Source organism: Tachypleus tridentatus, chromosome 10, assembly GCF_004210375.1.
Source record: "Tachypleus tridentatus isolate NWPU-2018 chromosome 10, ASM421037v1, whole genome shotgun sequence".
Taxonomy (NCBI): domain Eukaryota; kingdom Metazoa; phylum Arthropoda; class Merostomata; order Xiphosura; family Limulidae; genus Tachypleus; species Tachypleus tridentatus.
Window position 1 is genome coordinate 32,618,299 of NC_134834.1, and position 25,689 is coordinate 32,643,987.

General features: G+C 36.7%; 1 protein-coding gene and 1 long non-coding RNA gene across 5 annotated transcripts in view; one reads left to right on the plus strand and one right to left on the minus strand.

The window, feature by feature from the left end:
- Window positions 1-25,689, minus strand: part of LOC143229014 (uncharacterized) — a 59,586-nt gene that overhangs the window by 18,107 nt on the left and 15,790 nt on the right. For 2 of the 3 annotated variants that reach the window (XM_076460633.1, XM_076460632.1), the window contains exon 2: window positions 4,958-7,354. In XM_076460633.1, the coding sequence (XP_076316748.1) occupies window positions 4,984-7,128 (2,145 nt within the window). In that variant the 5' untranslated portion in view covers window positions 7,129-7,354 and the 3' untranslated portion in view covers window positions 4,958-4,983. Of the gene's footprint in view, window positions 1-4,957; window positions 7,355-16,874; window positions 17,363-25,689 lie in introns of those variants that run through there. The other variant, XM_076460631.1, reaches the window with a different exon arrangement.
- The window catches only part of LOC143229015 (uncharacterized), a 38,769-nt gene continuing 38,327 nt past the window's right edge, over window positions 25,248-25,689 (plus strand). For both annotated transcript variants that reach the window (XR_013015604.1, XR_013015603.1), the window contains exon 1: window positions 25,248-25,524. This is a non-coding gene — a long non-coding RNA (uncharacterized LOC143229015). The remainder of the gene's footprint in view (window positions 25,525-25,689) is intronic.

Here is a 25,689-nt window from a genome sequence, read left to right on the forward strand (position 1 = left end):
GAGCATATTTGGTGCGACGGGGATTCGAACCCGCGACCCTCAGATTACAAGTCGAACGCCTTAACCCACCTGGCCATGCCGGGCCAATTTTCTTTGTGCTATCACGTAATCTAAACGGAATTTATTTCACATTGGATTCTATAATAAAAGTTTCGTCTCTGTTTAAACTTCCCCTACACAAGATATATTCTATGAGTATGTTGAAAACTGGCCTACTTTCTTGTCATCGGTCGTGCATTCACTGGTACAATATCTTCAACACCCAAGCACGCTGCGGCTCCTTATATAACCACTGCTTCTCCGTAGTGGCCCTGGCGTTTAACACAGCACCCTGCTCTGCTTGTTACCTCCGTCTCTATAATAATTCTAATTGCACATGATTACGACATGCAGTAAAAAGACAACTGGTAGCGAAAAATCTAAGCGTGTGTCAGAATATCATGTGCATTTTGACTCTTCAATGTTTGCAGCGGCATACCTGAGAGGTCGTTCGTGTAACTTTTATATGACCCCAGCTCTCTTTCTTCTCATATAACTGCAACGTACAGTAGAGCAGAAAGCGGGACGTCAGGCAAGGTGAAGACGAGGTTAGTCTATCTCTGTGTTTATCGACGTACATACGTATCTATCCCACAGTTTAACACCACTAAGGGGAAAATTTTTAAATAACTTCATTTACCAGCTGGGATCACGTGATAATTATGAATATTTTATGTAAGACATAACAAGAACGTAGAACTTTTTAAAATACAAAATTTGGTTCAATAGTTTGACATAATTAGTAGTAGTGTAAAGTTTATCATATGATCACTCATACCCATAATGTGTAGCTGTGTATATATGTATAACGTAATCTCTGTGTATGTATGGCTATGAACAACACGTTCAGTTCCTGTAACAAATGTTGCTCTATGATAAACTTGTAAAAGTTGGTTGATTTGTTTTCGAATAAAAGTATATCTGGCTACCTCTTAGTATATTTATTTGTCTACGTCTTTTCTGTCTAAATATTTAACTGTTTCTTTGTCTACTTGTCTATTTATATTTTTTGTCTATCTCTTTATCTGTTGGCCCGGCATTTCCAGGTGGTTAAGGCGTTCGACTCGCAGTCCGAGGGTCGCGGGTTCGATTCCCCGTCACACTAAATATGCTCGCCCTTTCAGCCGTGGGGCGTTATAATTTACAGTGAATCATACTATTCGTTGGTAAAAGAGTAGCCAAGAGTTGGCGGTGGGTGGTGACCTTCCTTCTAGATAGCTCTCGTGTAGCTTTGCGCGAGATTCAAACCAAACTTCATCTGTTTGACACGTTACCTACCGATCTTTATCTCTTTCTATCTGTCACTCTATATCCGTGTATCTTAGTGTTTGTCTCTATTACAACGTTAAAATTTTGGCGTGATACCCGTGTTGGACAGAGCCTATTATGTTGCTTTTCGCTTAGTAACAAACATACGTATTAGCTGTTTTTTTTATGACAACGTTTTCTCATATGTTTTGCCACAACATGTATGTACATTGGTACTTTATAAACTGTTTCTGTCCATATCACTTTGTTGCTGTTTTTCAATATCTAATACCAGAATTTCATCGTGTATTATCACACTCATAGAACGTCTGTATTTTGTTTATGATAACACCTCAGTACTATAGCAACCTGAAAGAAAGTTCACGTTATGCCATGTTTTACCATACGAAACAAGAAAATATTCTTATAAAGTATTTACTTTATAACCATAATGTTATCGAAAATTCTAATAACTTACTTCTGTACCCTACCATAAAATCATCCAAACTTCCAGTACCTTACTTCTGTACTTCACTATAGTATTATCCAAAATTCCAGTACCTTACTTCTGTACTCCACTATAGTATTATTCAAAATTAACATTTTATAAGGATACATTATTTCATATCAGAACGCGTTCGATCATATTTTGAATATATATACATTTCTAGTTTTGTTGTTTCAGATATTCGACCAAAGTAACATAATGGGGTTATCTGTGCTAGCCGTTTTTGATCTTGAACTGATAAACTGGACTAAAAGAAAGGCAGCATGGTAAACAGTAACCACAGCCAACTGTTGCTATTCCAATTAAATAGTGGAATTTAACTGTCAATTTTACAACCTACTCCCAAACCGTAGAGCATGATTTGGGAACAACTGGATGCACATCCTGGACCCTTGAATTAACAGTGCAGCAAGCAGACTAACCACTAGAATATGTACAGCCTAAGTATATACCTTCTCAGTGTTATAAATAGGTTACATAAGATAGACCTTTTTTTTTTTTAACGAAGTATTTCAAACAACAGTTTTCTTACAGTGATTAATTGATTTCAAACTCAGTCAGGCTGGAGGGATAAAGATGATTGGTTTGGTTTGTCTTGCATTTTGCGCAAAACTACACGAAGGCTATCTCCGCTAACGGTCCCTAATTAAACAGTGTAAGGCTAGAGGGAAGGCAGCTAGTCATCACCACCCACCGCCAACTCTTTGGCTACTCTTTTACCAATGAATAGTGGGATTGATCGTTACATTATAACGCCCCCACGGTTGAAAGGGCTAGCATGTTTGGTGTGACGGGGATTCGAACCCGCGACCTTTAGATTACAAATCGATGCATTAACCACTTGGCCATGCCAGGCCTGAAAGAGATGAAGAAATACCAATAAGAACATGAATATGTCAACTTCCAAATTTCAAGATCCGTTGTTTTAAAAATAACTCCGAAGCGAGAAAGTAAAATTATTATTTAATTTGTTTAATTAAATTATTATATATAATTATTATATTAATATATATATGATTTAATTTCACTTTTTGATGCGAAAAATCAACATAGATGTGGTCAATTTTTAACCCCGAAAAAATCACATGTGGTGATTAAAAAATTTGATCTTAAAACATGAGTAACTATATGCGAACGTAGACTAAAATCAAGTCACAGTTCCCCCTCCTCTAGAGTATTCAGATACAATCGTTTCTTATTTTGAATTATTAAACAGATGGAAGACGAACAGACAGCAGTACCAATTGCCACAAGGGTGCTTCGTTCGACTACTGGTATTGAATAATTGGATTAATTGTCACTTTTTATAACTCTTCCGTGGTAAAGAACGTGCTCCCAAGCATCACGTCTCAAATCCCGGATCCTTCGATCCGTAGCTGTTCACGCTAATTGCTAGATGAAATAAATTATGTAAAAAGTTTCACGAAAGGGAAATGTAAAATATTTATTATTTATCCGTTCACAACGATCCATGCATACCTTTCATTGGTTGGTAAATGTAGTGTCATTAATTGGTTGAACAGACTAGCCGAAACACTGTGAGTGTACAACTAAAAAGAAATATTATGTAGATACTTGTTGTAAAGTTTTTAATAACTATATCTAATCTACCATAAGCGCTGACCTCCAAACTTGGGCAGGAAAATAAATGTAGAAACTTTAGGTTTTACTCCTCATTTCGTTATACGAACTACTTGTGTGATACATGGCGTGATGCTAAGGGCGACATGTTTATCACCTATATATTTGATCTGAGATAGTGAAATACTACCGTCGGTAGACAATTATTGCAGACATTACGAGGAAGGATATTGGAATATATATATAGCGAAATTGTTTTAAAAGGGGGATCTTAAAACCCTCTTCTGAACCAATATGGTGCAACACCATTATCTGTAAAATGACCCCCCCCCCCAAAAAAAAAAAGGCGTTATCGTGAAGCTGAGCATATATCCTGGTACCAATAAGAAGTATTTAAAATTCTCGAAGGTTCTAAAGCTATACCTAGAAATCAACGGATGTTTTTATAAGAAAGATGATTTTATTAAATATTTTTCACGTATCTCCGGTACAATTCCACTGGACGTTTGTGTTTTCGGTTTATTTAATATTGGTTTTAAAAGCCAACTTATGTATAGAAAGAAAGGCTTGTGGAAAGTGTATAGTGAACGAATACTGTTAATAAAGGTGCGAGACTTGAGTTGGACTGCGCGATACCACAAGAGTATTATGATTAGATACCTGAGTCTAGATTTGGACTGAACGATATCGTGAGTGCATATTAATTTGATGTTTGAGCGTCGTGGGTCGTACTGTGCGGCATCGTGAGTGTATCACAATTTTGTGTATGAGTGTCTTCAGTTGGACTTTTTGATATCGTGAGTGTATCACAATTAGATGTGTGAGTGTCTTGAGCCGCACTGTGCTATATCACGATAGTATTATAATTAGATGTGTGAATGTCTTGAGGTGGACTGCACGATATCGTGAGTGTATTGAGTTATACGATAGTATATCATGTTAATAAGGTTTAATATGGAATGCACGGTAACAAGTTAAGTGTAACATTGTATAACTTAGCACTATTACTATAGTCGTTTATGCGCTGAAAGAAAAAACACATCAACGTTGAAATTCAATGGAGTATCAAAATGAAATAAGAAATGGTCTCGTGACGTTTTATCTAACTCTTATTGTCGAGAACAGTGGTTCCCAAACTCTTTTAGCACGAAGCTTCCTTGATATCAATAAAGTCGTTTTAGGGTCACCAACCTGTAATTTTAGCATGGTGATTAAAGAACACTGCCCAAGTAAAAACAACAACATCTCCTTCCGACATATCGTATCATTTAATTAATTCGATCTTTTATCGACTTACTGTTTACTCATAATTCAAATTAATTCAGAATATTTGTTTACGGCCCGTTTTTTTCACGGCTCTCACTTTGGGAAACATAGGTCTAAAACAACAACTTGATTCACATCTTAAGTTTCGACAGAAGGTTGAATCCGAAACACTCACACTGCTATATATAATTCGACAGCAACTGTTCACTAATAAGATTCTATCTAGAACACTGATCACTTCATTAAATATCAGACATTCTAGATATTAAACGATTGCGCATCTGTTGTTTTTGTTATTGCTATATATATTCTTACCTTGAATTGAAGAAAGTGCCCAGTCTTTAACTTAAAGAGTTTATGTAAGGTGTCGCTGAGCTTCTAACGGTCAGCGCACTTATCTTTCCTGTAGGTGATGACGTCCTAATGTCATCTGCAACAGGAGACGTTTCTTTCGACAACTTGTCGCGTGAGGAGTAATCAAAGCTGGAGCTACTGTCTGGAATCTCGTACCTCGCGTGAGTCCTCATGTGACGAGTGATCATGTCTCGTCGGCAAGCCGCATATGGACACTGGGGACATTTGTACGGTTTCTCGCCGGTGTGTGTACGTTGATGCGTACTTAGGTGGTCACTTCGACTGAAGACTTGACCACACACTCGGCAGGTGTATGGCTTTATGCCAGTGTGTAGTCTCATATGTCGAGTGAGCATGTCACTTCGCGCGAATGACCTCTTACACACCTCGCAAATGTAAGACTTGCTGCTAGTTTCGACTTGTCTATTGCGGTGTCGTGAGGCCATGTGTTTAGCTAACCTATCGTGGAGCGAAAACATTTGGCCGCAGATCGGACACACGTAGGCTACTTCTGTGCCAGGCTCCCCTTCCACTTCGATATTGTAGCGAATCACGGGATTATCTTGCCCACAGGTCTCCGATACGGAACCTACATGAGTACCCAAGGAACAGTCAATGCCTCTCTTCCCAGAGAGGAAAGTTCGAGAACTCACCCTGCTGCCCATCATATGGGGTAGTTCGAAGGCAGAAAAGGAATGCGGTAAGCGTGGATTTCCTCTCTGATCCTTGTAACTCATAATCGATAAAGAACCATTTGAAATTTTCATGATATCTGGAACAAATGAATTGAAACTATCGTCTAGGCCGTCATTTGGTTGAGGACTGGCACTTTTCATAGACAAATCCAAAGGGGAATCCTGAGGATCCGATTGAGCACATTTAAAAAAACCGACTTTTTCCGCAGTACTCCATTTCAATGGATTGGTGACAGAACACTGACCTTGTTCTGGTCGCAGTAAATGGTCCTTGTCACGCGGGTGGGATTCCTCATCCAACCATTGTTGAAGATCACTCTCTGAATGACTTCTTCTGCAGTAGTACTGTGGGAAGTAACTTGATTGAATAATTGTGTCCAAACTGCACGTAACAGGAGTCAGCGGTGAGATGGGTGACGTGGACAGCATATTCAAATTTTCCAGAATCAGTCTATGCTTGCCCATCTCGTCCCACGCGATGCCGAATGGAAGATGTTTATAACGCCCACGTGTTTGGCCTGCTAATGTCTGACAATGATGACAGCTGCATATAGGAAATGAGGGAATAGATGTGCCTACTAGTGGTATTCTGTGCTGATATTCTTGTTTACTGTTGAAATGCGAGTCATGAGCCTCTGGGGAATAGTAATATAAACGGTCTTCGGGACGCGAAAATACTTTTGACGAAAATTTCGGAAATTCTTCAGAAGGGACTGCTTCCTTAAATATTTCGTCACTTCCGTTTTCTTCCTTTTCGGGTGTAAGTGTACATTGCTCTCTCTCCAGACAGTGTCGTTTTATGTCTTCACGGCCATCGTCTTTACTCCCTTTAGTTTGTAAGGACAAAGAAGGGCATATCTTTCCATTAGATTCTGTTACCCAACTTCCTTTACTGCTGACTATTTCCGCGAGTACTGACTGTGATGTTTGCATTGTTTCCTCCTTCACAAATTTACTTTCGCCAGATGTATCAGGCCAGAGAGTTTTTGGTAAACGGCACAGTGAGTTCTGAGAGGACCACGTGGGAGACACTGGACACGGGGGTAAAGTAGTTGTATGATTCACTGTTGGTGCCATAGTCGATTTTAGTGTTAGTTCGTGATGAGTTTCTTCCTCTCCTAAACCAAGTTTCAACTGCGTAATCAAACTGACGTCTGAATCAATAGAAAGTTGCTTTTGCAGAGACTTAGGTATTTGAGAGTCTATATCAGGAGAAGACAGAGTAGAAAAATGGCACTTTAAATTATCTGCGTTATTAGTAAAAACGTCTGAACATTCCTCAACTGGACCGTCCAAGTTTCGACGCTCGACCTGAGTCGTAAGTTTGTCTAAAACAGCATTCAGACGTTTCCTTTTGCGAGTATTCTCCGAAAGCACTACTGAGTTTTTACCATCGTCATCTGTGTTGCTAGTCATCGTAAGAACATGACCATCCATGGCATCCTCTACCTGTTCCTGAATTGCCGTCCATTCAGTACCAGACTAGGCCTTTAAATCAGAACGAGGTTTAGCGACGATTTCCCTCTCGCAAGCCAGAAGGATTTGCAATAATGATTTTTCGCTTTCTCCTGAAGGAGCACACTTTGTCGTACAGCAACAGGTAACCAAGTGAAATGTTATGGTTGTTTCTTAAGGTATTCAGGCCCACTGGGCAAAGATATTCCTAAAAGATGGAAAGAAGTGATTAACTAAATGGTGAGGTAAAATCACAAAAATGAGTTTACACTTTCAGCTTTTGACTCAGATAATTTACAGAACACCTAAATGCTAATCTTTTTTTCTATTTTTTGTAACCTGCAAATCCTGACCACTAACTGAGAACATTTAAAACCTTGTTAGAAAATAAAAACAGTAGTTATCTGAGTCAGGAATATAAACTAACAATAATAAAATCCATAGTGACCACATTGTTCCAGTCGGTGATGTTAACCAGCAACAAAAATATCAACAGCGACCATTTTGTTTCAGTCAGTAATATAAACTAACAACAATCGTATCCATACTGGCTATGATGTTTCAGTCGGTAATATACATTAAGAACAATCATATCCATACTGACTATGTTGTTTCAGTCGGTAACATACATTAAGAGCAATCATATCCATACTGACTACGTTGTTTTAGTCGGTAGTATAAACTAACAACAATCATATCCATACTGACTATGTTGTTTCAGTCGGTAATATACACTAACAACAATCATATCCATACTGACTATGTTGTTTCAGTCGGTAGTATACACTAACAACAATCATATCCATACTGACTATGTTGTTTCAGTCGGTAGTATACACTAACAACAATCATATCCATACTGACTATGTTGTTTCAGTCGGTAGTATACACTAACAACAATCATATCCATACTGACTATGTTGTTTCAGTCGGTAGTATAAACTAAGAACAATTATATCCATACAGGCCATGCTATTTTAGTCTCTAAGAAAAAACTAGAAGGCCCTAAGGTAAAATCAATCTCGGTTAAACGAACAACATTAAAACTAACGATTTTCCACCACCGTCAGAACTGTTCAATAAACTGTATTCTTCATATATACCGAGATCAAACCACGCCACTGTTCAATAAACTGTATTCTTCATATATACCGAGATCAAACCACGCCACTGTTCAATAAACTCTATTCTTCATATATACCGAGATCAAACCACGCCACTGTTCAATAAACTGTATTCTTCATATATACCGAGATCAAACCACGCCACTGTTCAATAAACTCTATTCTTCATATATACAGAGATTAAACCACGTCACCGTTCAATAAACTGTATTCTTCATATATATAGAGATTAAACCACGTTACTGTTCAATAAACTGTATTCTTCACATATACAGAGATTAAACCACGTTACTGTTCAATAAACTGTATTCTTCATATATACAAAGATTAAACCACCTCACTGTTCAATAAACTGTATTCTTCATATATACAGAGATTAAACGACGTCACTGTTCAATAAGCTGTATTCTTCACATATACAGAGATTAAACGACGTCACTGTTCAATAAACTGTATTCTTCATATATACAGAGATTAAACCACGTCACTGTTCAATAAATTGTATTCTTCATATATACAGAGATTAAACCACGTCACTGTTCAATAAACTGTATTCTTCACATATACAGAGATTAAACCACGTCACTGTTCAATAAACTGTATTCTTCATATATACAGAGATTATACCACGGCACTGTTTAATAAACTGTATTCTTCATATATACAAAGATTAAACCACGGCACTGTTCAATAAACTGTATTCTTCGCATATACAGAGATTAAACCACGTCACCGTTCAATAAACTGTATTCTTCATATATACAGAGATTAAACCACGTCACTGTTTAATAAACTGTATTCTTCATATATACAGAGATTAAACCACGGCACTGTTTAATAAACTGTATTCTTCACATATACACAGATTAAACCACGTCACCGTTCAATAAACTGTATTCTTCATATATACAGAGATTAAACCACGTCACTGTTCAATAAACTGTATTCTTCATATATACAGAGATTAAACCACGTCACTGTTCAATAAACTGTATTCTTCATACATACAGAGATTAAACCACGTCACTGTTCAATAAACTGTATTTTTCATATATACAGAGATTAAACCACGTCACTGTTCAATAAACTGTATTTTTCATATATACAGAGATTAAACCACGTCACTGTTCAGTAAACTGTATTCTTCATATATACAGAGATTAAACCAAGTCACACTGTTCAATAAACTGTATTCTTCATATATACAGAGATTAAACCACGTCACTGTTTAATAAACTGTATTCTTCATATATATAGAAATTAAACCACGTCACTGTTCAATAAACTGTATTCTTCATATATACAGAGATTAAACCACGTCACTGTTCAATAAACTGTATTCTTCATATATACTGAGATTAAACCACGTCACTGTTCAATAAACTATATTATTCATATATACAGAGATTAAACCACGTCACTGTTTAATAAACTGTATTCTTCATATATACAGAGATTAAACCATGTTACTGTTCAATAAACTGTATTCTTCATATATACAGAGATTAAACCACGTCAATGTTCAATAAACTGTATTCTTCATATATACAGAGATTAAACCACGTCACTGTTCAATAAACTGTATTCTTCACATATACAGAGATTAAACCACGTCACTGTTCAATAAACTGTATTCTTCATATATACAGAGATTAAACCACGTCACTGTTCAATAAACTGTATTCTTCACATATACAGAGATTAAACGACGTCTCTGTTCAATAAGCTGTATTCTTCATATATGCAGAGATTAAACCACGTCACTGTTTAATAAACTGTATTCTTCATATATGCAGAGATTAAACCACGTCACTGTTAATAAACTGTATTCTTCATATATACAGAGATTAAACCACGTCACTTTATCGCCTCCCAGTGCCACAGCGGTATTTCTGCAGGCCTATAATGCTAGAAACCGGGTTTCAAAACCCATGCCGGGCATAACACAGATAGCCCATTGTGTGTAGCTTTGCGTCTAACAACAAACAAACAAATCACTTTATAAGTACCTCTCGTTATGATTGAATAACTACTAGGTGAAGCTAATGAGTTGAAAACTGTACAAAATGAGAAAGGAGGTAGAAAACCTTTTTTCTTTTTTTGTCTCTGAGAACTCAAGTTGGGGTTAAATTTTATAATACATACATATATATACATAAATTCAATCTTATGGAGTCTTTCATATTCCTGTGCTGGCTAAGATCAACCATATAAAACAAGTTCTATACTATTCATATATATATATATGTGTGTGTGTGTGTGTGTGTGTAATTTATCCGTGGTCTTAAAGTTAAAAATTTCTAAATTTCTACTTGTGGATCAAATGGATTCGCACTTTTTTTTTGGAAGTAGTATACTTGTTATTAACATATCGCTAAAAACAAACACAGAACTGTAATATTTATATGATTAACATATCGCTAAAAACAAACACAGAACTGTAATATTTATATGATTAACATATCGCTAAAAACAAACACAGAACTGTAATATTTATATGATTAACATATCGCTAAAAAACAAACACAGAACTGTAATATTTATATGATTAACATATCGCTAAAACAAACACAGAACTGTAATATTTATATGATTAACATATCGCTAAAAACAAACACAGAACTGTAATATTTATATGATTAACATATCGCTAAAAACAAACACAGAACTGTAATATTTATATGATTAACATATCGCTAAAAACAAACACAGAACTGTAATATTTATATGATTAACATATCGCTAAAGACAGACACAGAACTGTAATATTTATATGATTAACATATCGCTAAAAACGAACACAGAACTGTAATATTTATATGATTAACATATCGCTAAAAACAAACACAGAACTGTAATATTTATATGATTAACATATCGCTAAAAACAAACACAGAACTGTAATATTTATATGCTATTCTCTTATTTTTCATTCTCAAACATTTCACTTAAGTAACATTACAGTCACATTTACAAAATATGAATATTTACCAATTTTCACCTAAAGCTAATTTTCGTGGTCAGGCACCTACAATTATAGAACAATAATGTTTATGTGGTTCCAACAAATACGTAGACACCCACCACAGAAATAGCCAGTTTAATTAAACAAACATAACCATGTAATATGAACATTAGAATTTAGCTAATATGTCTTTGTCAATATTCAAGATAGAAACATAGTTATAGATTTTATTTATAAGACTAGAATTCCAAGCCTTTGGGATTGTAACCACACTTCTGATTATGAACTTAGATGAGGGTGTTTCTAGTAGTTGTTTGTTTGAGATGTTTTGCTGTTTGCCACACTAACAACTAGGCCACACCCGGTCCTCTAATCGAAAGAACCAATACTATCCAAGTGAATTTCACTTAGGTGGTATAGTTTTGCTTTCAAACTCCTACTTTTTGACAAGCTTATGTTAAAATTGCAAAATCACTTTTAAAATGGCTCTTAACAAACAAGACTTCACGAGTTTTTACGTAATCAGGACTTTTCTAAAAACATAAGTTATTATTTGACAGTTTGGAAATTACTGTAAAATTTAGTTACCATAATGGCCCGGCATGGCCAGGTGGTTAAGGCACTCGACTCGTAATCCGAGAGTCGCGGGTTCGAATCTTCGTCATACCAAACATGCTTGCCCTTTCAGCCGTGGGGACGTTGTAATCTGATGGTCAATCCTAGTATTCGTTGGTAAAAGAGTAACCCAAGAGTTGGGGTGGGTAGTGATGACTAGCTGCCTTCCCCCTAGTCTTACACTGCTAAATTAGGGATGGCTAGCGCAGTCAGCCCTCGTATAGTTTTGCGCGAAATTTAAAACCAAACCAATGTGAAAGATGATTTAACCATTCCTAAACGGAAATCAGATAGAAACACTCGCTCCCACAATGGCTGTATCAGGTTTTAGTTAAAATTACAGGAATAAGTGTCACTGTGAAAACACTCCCACAGGTGAAATCTTGAAGTTTATTCAGTAGCATCCTGGAGAAAACTCTAGACTTTCCGACCCGCAGCCAGGAACGCCAGAATTTAGATCAAACCCGGAACACTGGTGATACTATGAACGGCGATTGAAGTACAAAACCTCCTTTTTTCAAACTGTGATGAATAACGTTAAAATTATTTACTGTTATGTCTTAAAGTTCTCAATATGCAATTTATATTATAATCACTCAGTCATGTGTGTAGTCAAGAGTAGGTACGTGTGGTGTGTAACGTGTTTAAACATGAAATAACATGTGTATTCAATAGTAGGTACATGTGATGCGTAACACGATTATACGTGAAATCTTTGAATCGCTTTTGTAGTCAAGAGTGGGGTACACGTGTACATGAAGTAATTCACTTTCACAAGAGCAACTTAAGACGTTTTTCTTAACACACAGAAAACGAAGCGACTTTTTGATATTAACGTGACGTAACAGGGGCGGATCCGGATCAGTTTGCATATCTGAAACATCAATTTGTGCTGACCGTTCAAAAACCCCAGACAGCTTAGTAGCGATCATGAAAATATTGGACTAACAATATTTTTAATTGTTTGTTTGTTCTAAAGATGGGGCTTTTTATAAGTCTTATTGTTGGTATTTTCGTCTTACGATGAGCTATTTCACAGAAATACAATAGTGTTTGATAATGCGCACTACGATGCAATAGAATGCAAACAATAACAAAAAAATCTTATCCCATAACATGATACGACTTTCGTCTCACAGAATGATAGTAAAACCAGTCACGTTACAAGGGACTGATTAGCTTCTGTGTACCACAGTGTCTCGAGTCCTTAAAGTCTTACTCTCAATACGACTCATATTGATATAACAAAATTAAGTTTCGAAGAGCACGATTTCCGGAGTTTAATTTCGTATCATTTCCTTCTCTCACTAGCTGCCAAAACAGTAATTTCAGCTTTACTGTTTCGTCTGTGTTTTCGAATACCATTAAAACAGCTGTTTTTCTAGTAAAATTACATCCCTGCGAATTTTATTACTATGAGGTACTTTTAGTGGTCAAAATTATTGAGATATTTTTGGGTAAAGTTTTTTCGCATCTTTTGTTAATACATTTTTATTAGCTATTATCACTAGAAAGTGTCCCTTAATAGAAAACTATATCTCTGGGAGGTAGTAATTTTGCTTCCCGGAAGCCATAAGGTTCGAAAACCGTATATTTTCAATAACATATCTTTTGGTATTGGAAGTAAACTAAAATCAACGAGTAATGTAAAATACAATTGTATTTTAATAGTTAATTATTGTTCTCAAGATCCGTCACAAAATATTGTTTAATTTTAGTATTGAAAAGAATATTTCTGATCTTGGAACAACAATGTTCATGATGTAGGATAAGTCTCTTTGGCACCAGGCCAAGGCTGAACGCTGAATTTCTCGCATCCTTCCGCCTCTTAAAAGAATGTTTTGGCATTGTAATGACATTTTAGTTATTTTGCATGTAGACCTACAATGACAAACAGATGTTACGCTGTATTTCACTTAAGAGTGAAGCGTTCTCTCTCCGAAATAAAGCGGTTACTATCTTGCTTTGTGGCTTATTTTAGAGGAATGTTAAAGTTTGGGACTGTCCAAGTCGCTATGATTTATCAGTACAGTATCTCAAGTGTGTACGTTGATGATTTAAAGAAATAATTATTCAGGTTTAGTTATTAATCGAACCAGCTTTCGACATAAATTGTTTCAACGGCTCTGCTACAGTCAACACTGGTTTGGGGTTTGAAAAGAATCAATATTAATACTGTCTAATTAGAAGTTGCTCGAGCATTTAGTTTGTAAACAGTTCAGTTAATGTTAATTGGTCCTTCCTTGTTACATTTATTCTACTTCGGTTGTGAAATCCATACCCCGTTAACGAACATACCCTGTTAGAATACATACAGTAGAACAAAATACAGCCTTGCTTCTTGATAAACATCCATCTTTTAATGCTTCCATTTTGATTTACGTATGAACGACAGTATCGGTTTCGTATTTCCACTATTCTTTTGTAGCACGTTTTTATATACATATATATCGCAAAGGCCTAGCAACTGGTAACTACAATGTTTTGCTTTAGTAGTTGTAACTTTTTTCTTTCTTTTTTTGCAATCAACTTTATGGAATTCTCCAGATGGAGTTGTAACATATTCAGAGAACAAGTTTTTAACGATCAGTAAAAAATCAGAAACTTTCCCTTTTACTCTTACAGATTCTATATGTTTATGATTGGTTGATTCAGTGTTGCCAGTAACGACATTCTTGTGGGTATTGATACCAAGATTATTAAAAAATACTTTTCAGTGGTAAAAATACGTATATTCTCTCGAGTAGCCCATTTGTCTAGATATATTATTCAACTTGTTATTTTGATCGCAAAGATAATGTAGGGCGTTTTATGTGACGTTTAAAAGTAGACAGAAGCTCCCCTCAACACTTTCTCAGATTGCGGTACGATGTCACAACCTCTGGGCGTCTCGAGTTCACTGCAGGAGCCGGAAATAGACACCTGTGTTCCGCAGTGGAGGCGCTTGACACAACCAACACTATGACGTAATTCAGTCGTACTTGTTATTGCAAGATGGCGAACATTTCGTCTTGTTCGCAGAATGTTTTTTTTTTCTTTTGCCACAAGTGTTTGTTTGTTTGTTGTGGAATTTCGCACAAAGCAACTCGAGGGCTATCTGTGCTAGCCATCCCTAATTTAGCAGTGTAAGACTAGAGGAAAGGCAGCTAGTCATCACCACCCACCGCCAACTCTTGGGCTACTCTTTTACCAACGAATAGTGGGATTGACCGCAACATTATAACGCCCCCACGGCTGGGAGGGCGAGCATGTTTGGCGCGACTCGGGCGCGAACCCGCGACCCTCAGATTACGAAGCGCACGCCTTAACGCGCTAGGCCATGCCAGGCCCATGCCACAAGTGAAAACCGATATTTATAGAAAGAAAAACATTTTGAAATATTTGGCAAATGAATGCGTCGAAACAAAACGTACGCGCGCTAAACTAAAACTTTAAACATGAAATTATATTACGTTGAAAACCACCATATATTAAATTGCTTTCTGCTTAATTTATACAACATTAGCTCCAGTTTCATTTAATTACGTTACGTTGAGAAACATCATATATATTAAACTACTCTCTGCTCAGATATGAATCATTAACTCGAGTTCCATTTATATGCGGGCCCGGCATGGCCAAGCGTGTTAAGGCGTTCGGCTCATAATCCGAGGGTCGCGGGTTCGAATCCCGGTCGCACCATACATGCTCGCCCTTTCAGCCGTGGGGGCGTTATAATGTGACGGTCAATCCCACTATTCGTTGGTAAAAGAGTAGCTCAAGAGTTAGTGGTGGGCGATGATGACTAGCTGCCTTCCCTCTAGTTTTTCTTTGCTAAATTAGGGACGGCTAGCGAAGATAGCCCTTGTATAGCTCTGCGCGAAATTCAAAACAAACAAACAAACAAACCATTTATATGCGAAGCATTTAATTACCTTATGTTCACGTGCACAACCACACATTCTTACCATAAGTTCGACATTATATTCTCTTTCTAAACACAACGTGAAATTATATTCTGATCGTTAACAGCGTTAGAATATTACAGATAGGTAATCACTCATGTTAATCGTGAATACTGACAGTTAGGGCAGAAGTTAAACTCCGGACATGTGTAGATGTAATATTTATTATTCTGTTTTGTTAAAACAGTTTTGAAAGTTTTAATAACCATATGAAACGGGATTAAAGATTTGTAGTATTAACAGGAAGAAGTGAACTGTTGTAACTGTAAGACATGTAGTAATTACAAACAGGTAGAAGTGAACTGTTGTAACTGTAAGACATGTAGTAATTACAAACAGGAAGAAGTAAACTGTTGTAACTGTAAGACATGTAGTAATTACAAACAGTAATCAGTACTCGTAATAACCACTAACAGTAATTTACACTCTTAGTGGTCGTGATTATTTTATCACAACAGTCATCTACGTATCAGAGTAAAGTTCATCAAGACGTTCTATTAGTTAACGGGTCTTACTTAGCTCGTCCGATTCATTAACGGGTCTTACTTCGCTCGTTTTCATCCACGAACTGAAGTTTACTCACAGAACAAAGCTGGGATCTCAAACTCACACAATATGAAATGTTAATACTACAAACAGAGCGAAAGTCGCCATAAGAACATTACTATTATACAGAATATTTATTTTTTGTTTAAGGATTAGCAACTTTGTTTTATTGTTATTCAACATGAAACAGGATACTATGATACACAATTCCTTTTAACAGCGGAGCCGCTCTGACTAGCTTTGATATCTATTATTTATTAAACAAGTGAAAAGTCCTGAAATTCCTACTTAAAGGAATGATATGTAAAACAATATTAGAAACTGTGACTTCTTTAAGTGGTATCGAATGGACTGCAACCCATAAGTAGAGGGGGTAGCTTGTGTTTTCAGGGCTACTAGCTTATGCAGAGTGATTTGGCTTACTATACGTTACATATTTACATTTTCAAACATAATATTTCCTCTGAAAGCATTTTACTCCCTAGAAGCTTCTTTAAACTCGCAACACAACGAACTAAGTATTCTCGTTCTTACCTTATTTGTGTTAGTACACAACCCTCACGTGCACTGATGTCTTCAGGTGTCGGCTAGCTCCGTACACTAGCGCGAGGTGTTCGACACAAATCTCGAGGAACCACTGACGCCCGCCTCCACCGCCGCATGCGGGGGCTCCCCCTACCTTCCTCGGGGCACCAGGCAGCCCAGGTGACGGGCGGTTGGTTCTTGCCTCCCCCATCTCTATGCGCGTGCACAGTCTCCTCCCCATAGAACCAGTGTGCCACTCCCACTTTATCGCTTATGGAAGTTACGTGTCCTAAGCTCACCAAATGATACCACAATAGGACATGCTGTCCGAGGAAATGACATCGGTTTTTCATTTATCGAAAGATTTGCTGATTTTTCTGTCACTTTTAGCGTTACGTACTGCGTTCTCGTTTTTCTGGTTATCACGTAGCGACGATTCGACCTTTTTAACACATAACGAAGATTTCAAGTGACTGACTTGTTAAGAACGGCCTGTAGCACAGTCAAACGCGGTTTGACGGCACTTTGAAGATAAACCTTCTTGAATTGAGGCACGTGACAACACACACAGACACATGCATAATATACGTGCATACATTTATTTATGAAAAAAAGACCTATGACCATGCAAATGATATTTTAAGAGCTATGTAAAACTGTGACTAACTTAATTCTGGTTTTCACCTTAACATTCTCTACACGATTTTAATTCGTTGCATTTTCTTTTTAACGGAAATATTTAACACTCTGCCACATGGTGCGTGAATATTCGGTCAAAGAAAATAAATATATGCGTGCTGCCATCTGTCGTATAAATGACACATCACTTCCAATACAGTTAATTTAGTACTTTTTTTTTTTTTTTTCAAATAAATGTGTTCAACATCACTGTTAATGCAGATAACACAGCAGTAGGAAAAATCTCCCATTAGAAAGGATTAAGCAAAAATAAAGCAACAAAGAACAAGATACACATTTTAAAAATAAATTCAGAAGAGTATTTTATGTACACTGCTGGCCAAAATCTTAAGGCCAATGAACATAAAGAAAAAATGTGCATTTTGCGTTGTTAGACTCAACCACTGATTTGACTAGCGCTTTGAAAGATGAAAATAACAAAAGGGAAAATAGAAATAAAAAACTTTTTTTAGCATTTAATAGGGAAAATGTGAACACTATGAAATTAGCCTAAATACTAGCTGGTAAAAAGTTTAAGACCATACTGAAACAAAGCGTTAATCGGTAAACACGTAACGAAATGTAGTCATTTTTGTTCAAGCATAAACGTTGTCAACATCTCCCACTGATATCTCCTTTGTTACATTAGGTAAAAACACGGCAAAGGGTAAAAGTTGACAGAGTTTGAACGTGGCAGAATTGTCGAGCTGCAAAATCAAGGTCTCTCTTAACGTGCCATCGCTGGTGCGATTGGGCGTAGTAAAACTGCTGTTGTAAATTTCTTAAAATACCCTGAGGGATACTGAACGAGAATTTCAAGTGGTCGGCCCAAGAAAAATTCGCCGACGTTGAGCAGGAGGATTCGACGGGTTGTCTGGCAAGACACCAGCCTATCGTCGAACCATATTAAGGCCCTTATGAACGCAAAATGCAGCTTAAGAACAGTAAGACGCCATCTACGAGAGAAAGATTTTAAAAACCGTAAACGTCTTCAAAGGCCACGCCTCCTTCCACACCACAAAACAGCTCGGTTAAACTTTGCTGAGAAGCACCAAACATGGGACATAGAAAATTGGACGAAGGTTTTGTTTTCTGTTGAGAAAAAATTTAACCTGAATGGTCCAGATGGCTTCCAACGTTACTGGCACGATAAAGATATCCCACCGGAGACATTTTCTACACGACACAGTGGAGGAGGTTCCATCATAATCTGGAGTGCTTTCTCCTTCCATGGAACAATGGAGCTTCAGGTTATACAGGGTCGTCAAACAGAAGCTGGCTATATTGGCGTGTTGGAGAGAGCATCCTTACTGATTGAAGTCCCTCGCTTGTGTGGATATGACTGGATCTTTTAGCAGGACAACACTGCAATCCACAATGCCCGCAGGACAAAGGACTTTTTCATGGCGAATAACGTGACTCTTTTGGACAATCCAGCGTGTTCGCCGGAACTGAATCCCATTGAAAATGTTTGGGGTGGATGGCAAGGGAAGTCTATAGAAATTGACGTAAATTCCAAATAGTGCATGATTTTCGTGAAGCCATCTTCACCACTTGGAATAACATTCAACCAGCCTTCTGCAAACGCTTATATCGACCATGCCAAAGCGAATGTTTGCAGTTATTCGCAATGACGGTCGTGCAACTCACTACTAAGACCTCTTGTTGGGCGTTTCCTACCCTGTTTAGGACTTCTTTTTGGTATGGTCTTAAACTTTTGACCAGCTAGTGTTTAGGATAAGTTCATAGTGTTCACATTTTCCCTATTAAATACTAAAAAAGTTTTTATTTTTATTTTCCCTTTTTTTAATTTCATCTTTTGAAGCTCTACTCAAATGAGTGGTTGAGTCTAACAATGCAAAATGCATATTTTTTTATGTTCATTGGTCTTAAGATTTTGGCCAGCAGTGTATTACTACACTAAGAAGCTAAGGTATAGAAAGTGGAAAGTTCATCGTTGTTGAAGGCAAACGAAGCAAAGTCTCAGAATACAACAACAATATACATTATATTTACCTTTATCTCTTGCTACGTTTTAATCAGAACTGGCAAGAATGAGATACAAATATAAATGTCCATGTTCTATCCTTACATCTTCGAAGGTTGTACTCGCGCGACAAGACATGAACTGAATAGCATCTTGTTTTATGGACACTATATAAAAACTGGTAATGAAACCATTCTTTGATGGTGTGAGAATAGAACGATGGACGTACTGATTTATACATCATTCAGAATTGGTTTATGAACGATTTAGTAATAGGGACGACATTCTGGTGGTCAGTATCGGGCTGTTTTCTGACACCACTGGATCTGGTTTAATTTGGATGGACTATGGTACTCGTACCCATAGTTCACGTATAGCCACCCTCTACCTCGAACATGTTTGTTTGTTTGTTTTTTAATTTCGCGCAAAGCTACAGGAGGGCTATCTGCGCTAGCCGTCCCTAATTTGGCAGTGTAATATTACAGAAAAAGCAGCTAGTCATCATTACTCACCGCCAATTCTTGGGCTATTCTTTTACCAACGAATATTGGGATTAACCATTACTTTATAACGCTCTCAAGCCTGAAAGGGTGAGAATGTTTAATATGACGAGGATTCGAGCCCATGACCCTCAGAATGTGATTCTAGCGCTCTAACCACCTGGCCATGCCGGGCCCCTCGAACAGGAAACTATTGTAAGATTGGACTTTCAACCATCTTCTCATCACCCCAGTCTCTTAAAACTCGTGAAACGAATTTTCGGAATAAATTACAGGCCTACTTCGCCTATCAGACAAGCTCCTCAACGGCACAGTTGTATATCTGCAGATTTATACTGTGAGAAATTGGATTTCAATACCCGTTGTGGACAGATCGCAGATAGCCCTTCGTAGCTCTGTACGTAACAACGAACAACCTATCAGCCAAATTGAAGCAATTGAAAAACACCTATAGAAAACAATGGTGACATATTTCCGGTAGTTTTATTCATTCTCATATAGCAGCACAGGAATTACGAAAGCTTTAATTTTTTAATATCCCTAAGAGATGGCGTTGTTGCAAAAACCTCCACATTAACTGTGGAACATTCTCGTTTTCAGGACTTAATAACTAGGTGTTTTGCCCTAAAATAAACATAAACATTTGACAGTAGTAAAAGAAAATGTTGTGGGTCAAATTACCAAGAAGTTAACTACAGATATATATATATATCTTTAAACACGTGTATTATTTACGATACCAACCTTCAACATTTTCTTTTATCGCTTTCAACAACCACTTCGCGTAATTTCCTACACATTTGTTATTAATATGCGAGTTATAGTTTAGCTATTTGTAAAACACATTCAAATAACTAATTTATCCCTAATCTACTTTCTATATGATTGTAACAATTCTATTATCACAATTAATACATATTTTGATGGCATTTTCGACCCAAACTTCCCCACGTGCGATTCGAGAAGTTATTTTGCCAACGAAATACAGAGGCTGTCCGTTTCACTCAGCGACTGTCTCAACACGCTCAGCGGAGTTAAAATTATTTCAGAGAGTACCACCTTTCAACAAAAATCCTGGGTTGAAACAGAAGACATTAATCAAGTCATATTTTTTAATGCGCTGTATTTAATTAGGGTTAATGGTGTTCTTAATGTTGTTACGTCTTTTCTCTTCCTGATAATTACATCTCTATACCGTAACGCATGATTCAAAGAACTGGCAACAATTGTGTTACCAGTTAAAACGTATATTAAAGCATCATCAGCATGCAGCATACTGCTTGTTAGGCGTAAGTTACAGAAAGTTTATTTTACAACACCCAACAGTGGAAGATATTCGCCAAGAGCAAAAGCGAGTAAAACTTGAAATTATCTTTAACTTCGCCCTAAACATCAAACTTGCACATAGCCTGTTTATCAAGGAAGATTCATACTTCAAAAAACAAAAAAAAGATTCATGTTACAAAAGAAGGAATCCTTCCGTAACATGAATCTTTTTTAAGTGATTAAAGTGAAAAATGGGAATATATTCTCCTGTAACAAACTGAAGTGCAAAGAGTTATATTCTCCTGTAACAAACTGAAGTGCAAAGAGTTATATTCTCCTGTAACAAACTGAAGTGCAAAGAGTTATATTCTCCTGTAACAAACTGAAGTGCAAAGAGTTATATTCTCCTGTAACAAACTGAAGTGCAAAGAGTTATATTCAAGCATGGTGCAAAAACCTAACAAAACTCACCTTTCAAAATAAAGTGAGAGCAACTTTTACGGTAGTAATATTTTGACTTTAAAAGTCGCTGTTATTTTATTTTCAAGTTAATTAACCTTAAACTCGCCTCTCTCATTTCTAATGAGAGAAAAATCTTCCATTGTTAACAAAAAGGTACTGGCTGGTTAAATGGAGCATGTATTTCGTGGATTTCTTAATACTCAGCTGTCACACTGGTTTTCGTAAATTGTGAACTCATATAACTAAGCTTACTTAGTTGGGGGGGGGGACTCCTGACATAAATCTCAAAGAACGTTATTTCAGTTCGACCGAAACTTTTGATAAGTCAGACGATATGATGGGTAATCACTAGATAGCGACCTGTTGAAAGTTGAAAGAAATATTTCTAATGTTAAAATAATCTGTAACTTCGATAGAAGGCCTTATCAAAGCTGCATTAGAGTCTCAGCGGCAAGGGGTACTACTAATGCGTCTGGATGCGAATGCTTTTAGTGTAGACAATTTATCTATCTGAAACTGTATGCTAGTAAATAGGCTTTCGGACATAGAAGATCTTACCAATCGTCTTTTAGTACAGAAAAAAAAAAAGGCTGGTTGTTAAAGTGTTTTCGGCGATGACTGAAATATTTATCTAGAAACGATTTTCATATTCGATTCTGATTTCTACATAAGTAGCCAGTTGGGTGTTAAAAAGTGAAACGTTTTCTTGGGGTTCATGTACCTTTGTACACTATTACTAAAAATTGCGAACACTTTTTTCCAGACAATAATGCTTTTGTTAGTTTTTTTATTTGAAATTACAAACTCCAAACAGCTTGCTTGAAATTAAGCACAAAGCTACGAGATGAGTTACCTGTGATCTGTCCACCACGGGTATCGAAACCCGGTTTCTAGCGTTGTAAATCCTAAATCATGCAGCTCTGCTACTGGGATGAGTGGGTGCGTGTTTCTTTATCCTGGTTATCATAAAGCAGTAAGTCCCTACGCCCTGATAACATGGATATCAATTCTCAGGAAATACATAGAAAACTACACATCTCATAACTCACTACTCCGAGCTTAGCTTGACAGATTCTGAATCTCATAATTCATGGTTCGCATCCTGTTATTAAAGAGTACGTGCTCTACATGTGGTAGTCCAATCTCATTATTCTGTCAAACCAGAATGTCGTAAGTGTTGCATTTCTTCTAGTCCATCAGTTCAAAAATAGGGGGCGGCTGTTCTCAGATAATCCTTTGGTACTTATACGAAAAAATTCAAAGTGGCCTAAGTTATTTTTCCCGTCAAAAAAGTCTCTGTCTTATGGGAAAATATGAATTAGTAACCAAATATTTTCATTTATAAAATAATCTTCATTTTTACCGTGAACAGTTTAGTACAAGAAAAGAAAAATATAATTATGAATATTAATTAAAAAGGTGTTGTTTATTTTGCTAGTTGATTAGCTGTAGGCGTACAGTGAATTATCAGCGTTTTTACAACTGTTAGGCAACAACCTCTACGTTTTAGCGTTATAAGCCCTCAAATTTACCACTGAATCACTGGGGAAGCAATTGTGAACGTAATTGACAACTCAGTTGAGAAACGATTCCATCGTCAAACTCAAAGTCCTCTCAGTTAGGTTATTATAGCGACCTATACACAACTTTGATAAAGTTTAGTTGTTGTATACTTTCATAAAAGAAAATCACCCAGCAGAGTATTGTCTCACAAACTACGTATCTGGATTAGTTTCCAAGGAAAATCTAACCGTACTCATTTTATTTTATAAACTTTGCTAACCATAACACACAAGTACTTTGTAAAACTTAGATGTATCTAAAAGCTGATAATAAAAAAAACACTAAATACATAAATACAGATATGTATCACGGTTTGTTTTCTAAAATTCTCCTGTTTTTGTTGTTGTTTTTTGAGTAATAAAAAACAATATATAAAGACTAGTATTCATAAATTTTTAGTTGATTCGGTATATTTATATACCGCTAGGATTGATAAAAATAAACTGTTGTTTGATTCTATGTAGATTTAACTAGTACTCAAAAATGTTGTTTTAACTTAGTTTCCAGTAAAAACATAAAAGTATTCTTTTAAAATTGTTCTGTGTTCTGTATTCGATAATTCACAGAAAAAAAAAAAACTTTCTTTGACGGAAATGTAGACGATGTAAACTGAAACAGGTTTTCTTTGGCAAATATGCCAGTTGTGCTCGTGGCGTTGACTATATCAAACCAGGCAGGTTGTATTCACCTGAGGCTGAAACGTAAAACATATGCTGTACTTATGTTGTTGTATACTTTCATAAAAACCTACTTAATGAAACGACAAAAACTGATGAGGATATCTTGCAAATTGTGGAAAAGGATAAATACTGCGATATACACAGAGAGTGTTGTGTCAAAGGTCAGGAAAAGGGTAATATACACAGAGAGTGCTGTGTCAAAGGTTGTGGAAAAGGGTAACATAATGTACACAGAGAGTGTGGTCAGGAAAAGGGTAAATACTGCGATATACACAGAGTGTCAAGTCATGTGGAGGAAAAGGGTAAATACTGCGATGTACACAGAGAGTGCTGTGTCAAAGGTCAGGAAAGGGTAACACTGCGATGTACACAGAGAGTGCTGTGTCAAAGGTTGTGGAAAAGGGTAACACTGCGATGCACACAGAGAGTGCAGTCAAAGGTCAGGAAAAGGGTAACACTGCGATGCACAGAGAGTGCCAGTCAAAGGTTGTGGAAAAGGGTAAATACTGCGATGTACACAGAGAGTGCTGTGTCAAAGGTTGTGGAAAAGGGTAAATACTGCGATGTACACAGAGAGTGCTGTGTCAAAGGTTGTGGAAAAGGGTAAATACTGCGATGTACACAGAGAGTGCTGTCTCAATAGTTCTGAAAAAGGGTAAATATTGATGCAGAAAAAAGATAGATATGAATAGTAACCACCTGATACGGGTAGAGAGATAAATACAAATTGTACACACCTGGTTTTGACAGGGGGGACAAATACAGCTTGTACACACTAGGTGCTGATAGGTAGACAAATAGGGATAGTACACTCCTTATATCTACAGATACGGCTAATATTCTCGTGATGTGAATTTACAGATAGATACGTATAGAAGACACCCGTTGTGAACAGATAGATAGACACAGATGAAACACAATAAATCATATAAATAAACAGACGACGAAAACTATTGAAAACAGCTTACAATTTTAAAAATTCAGGTTAACCGAAATAAAAAGAAGAAAGAGAAAATACAGTTATTGCTAAAAGCTTCATTCTACCAAGAAAAAAATAATTCCTTGATAACTTGAAGGTTTGCACTGTCTTTTTTTAGCATAGACCGATAACGATATTCTTGTTGGCAACGCCAATCCATTATAGGAAGAGTCGTTCTCATATGGAAAACAACGATGAATTGTTGCCTTCGTATTAAGTAGGCGATTCAAGGCCAAGTACGGCAACTCCTATCTCAGAACCAATCTAAATACTAAGCCAGATAAATGATGGCGCCGCTACCGTTCACTACAAAGAATTTGCCGTGTACGTGTGCATAGTTTTATTCAGTAAAATATTCGGCTTATAATCTACTTTCTGTGCTACTTAGGAGAAGAAGAGGGGGAAAAAAAGTAGCTCGATTTAGAAAGTGGGTTGAGATACTTCTAAAGCAAAGCTAATAGGTAAACGTAAGTGAGGGAGAAATGACATATATAGTGGAAAATCTAACCAAAGGTGCAACAGGAACGGTGAAAACAAACTTCAGGTGAGGAAAAATAAACGATAGGCTAGAAAAAATAATATAGTAACAAGGATAGTAAGAGCAAGATAGCTGGAGTATTAAGACGAATAGGAGATATAGAGTTGATTAAAATCGAATAGGAGACGAAAGGAAGAAAAGTACAAATAAGAGTTGATTAAACAGCTTTAT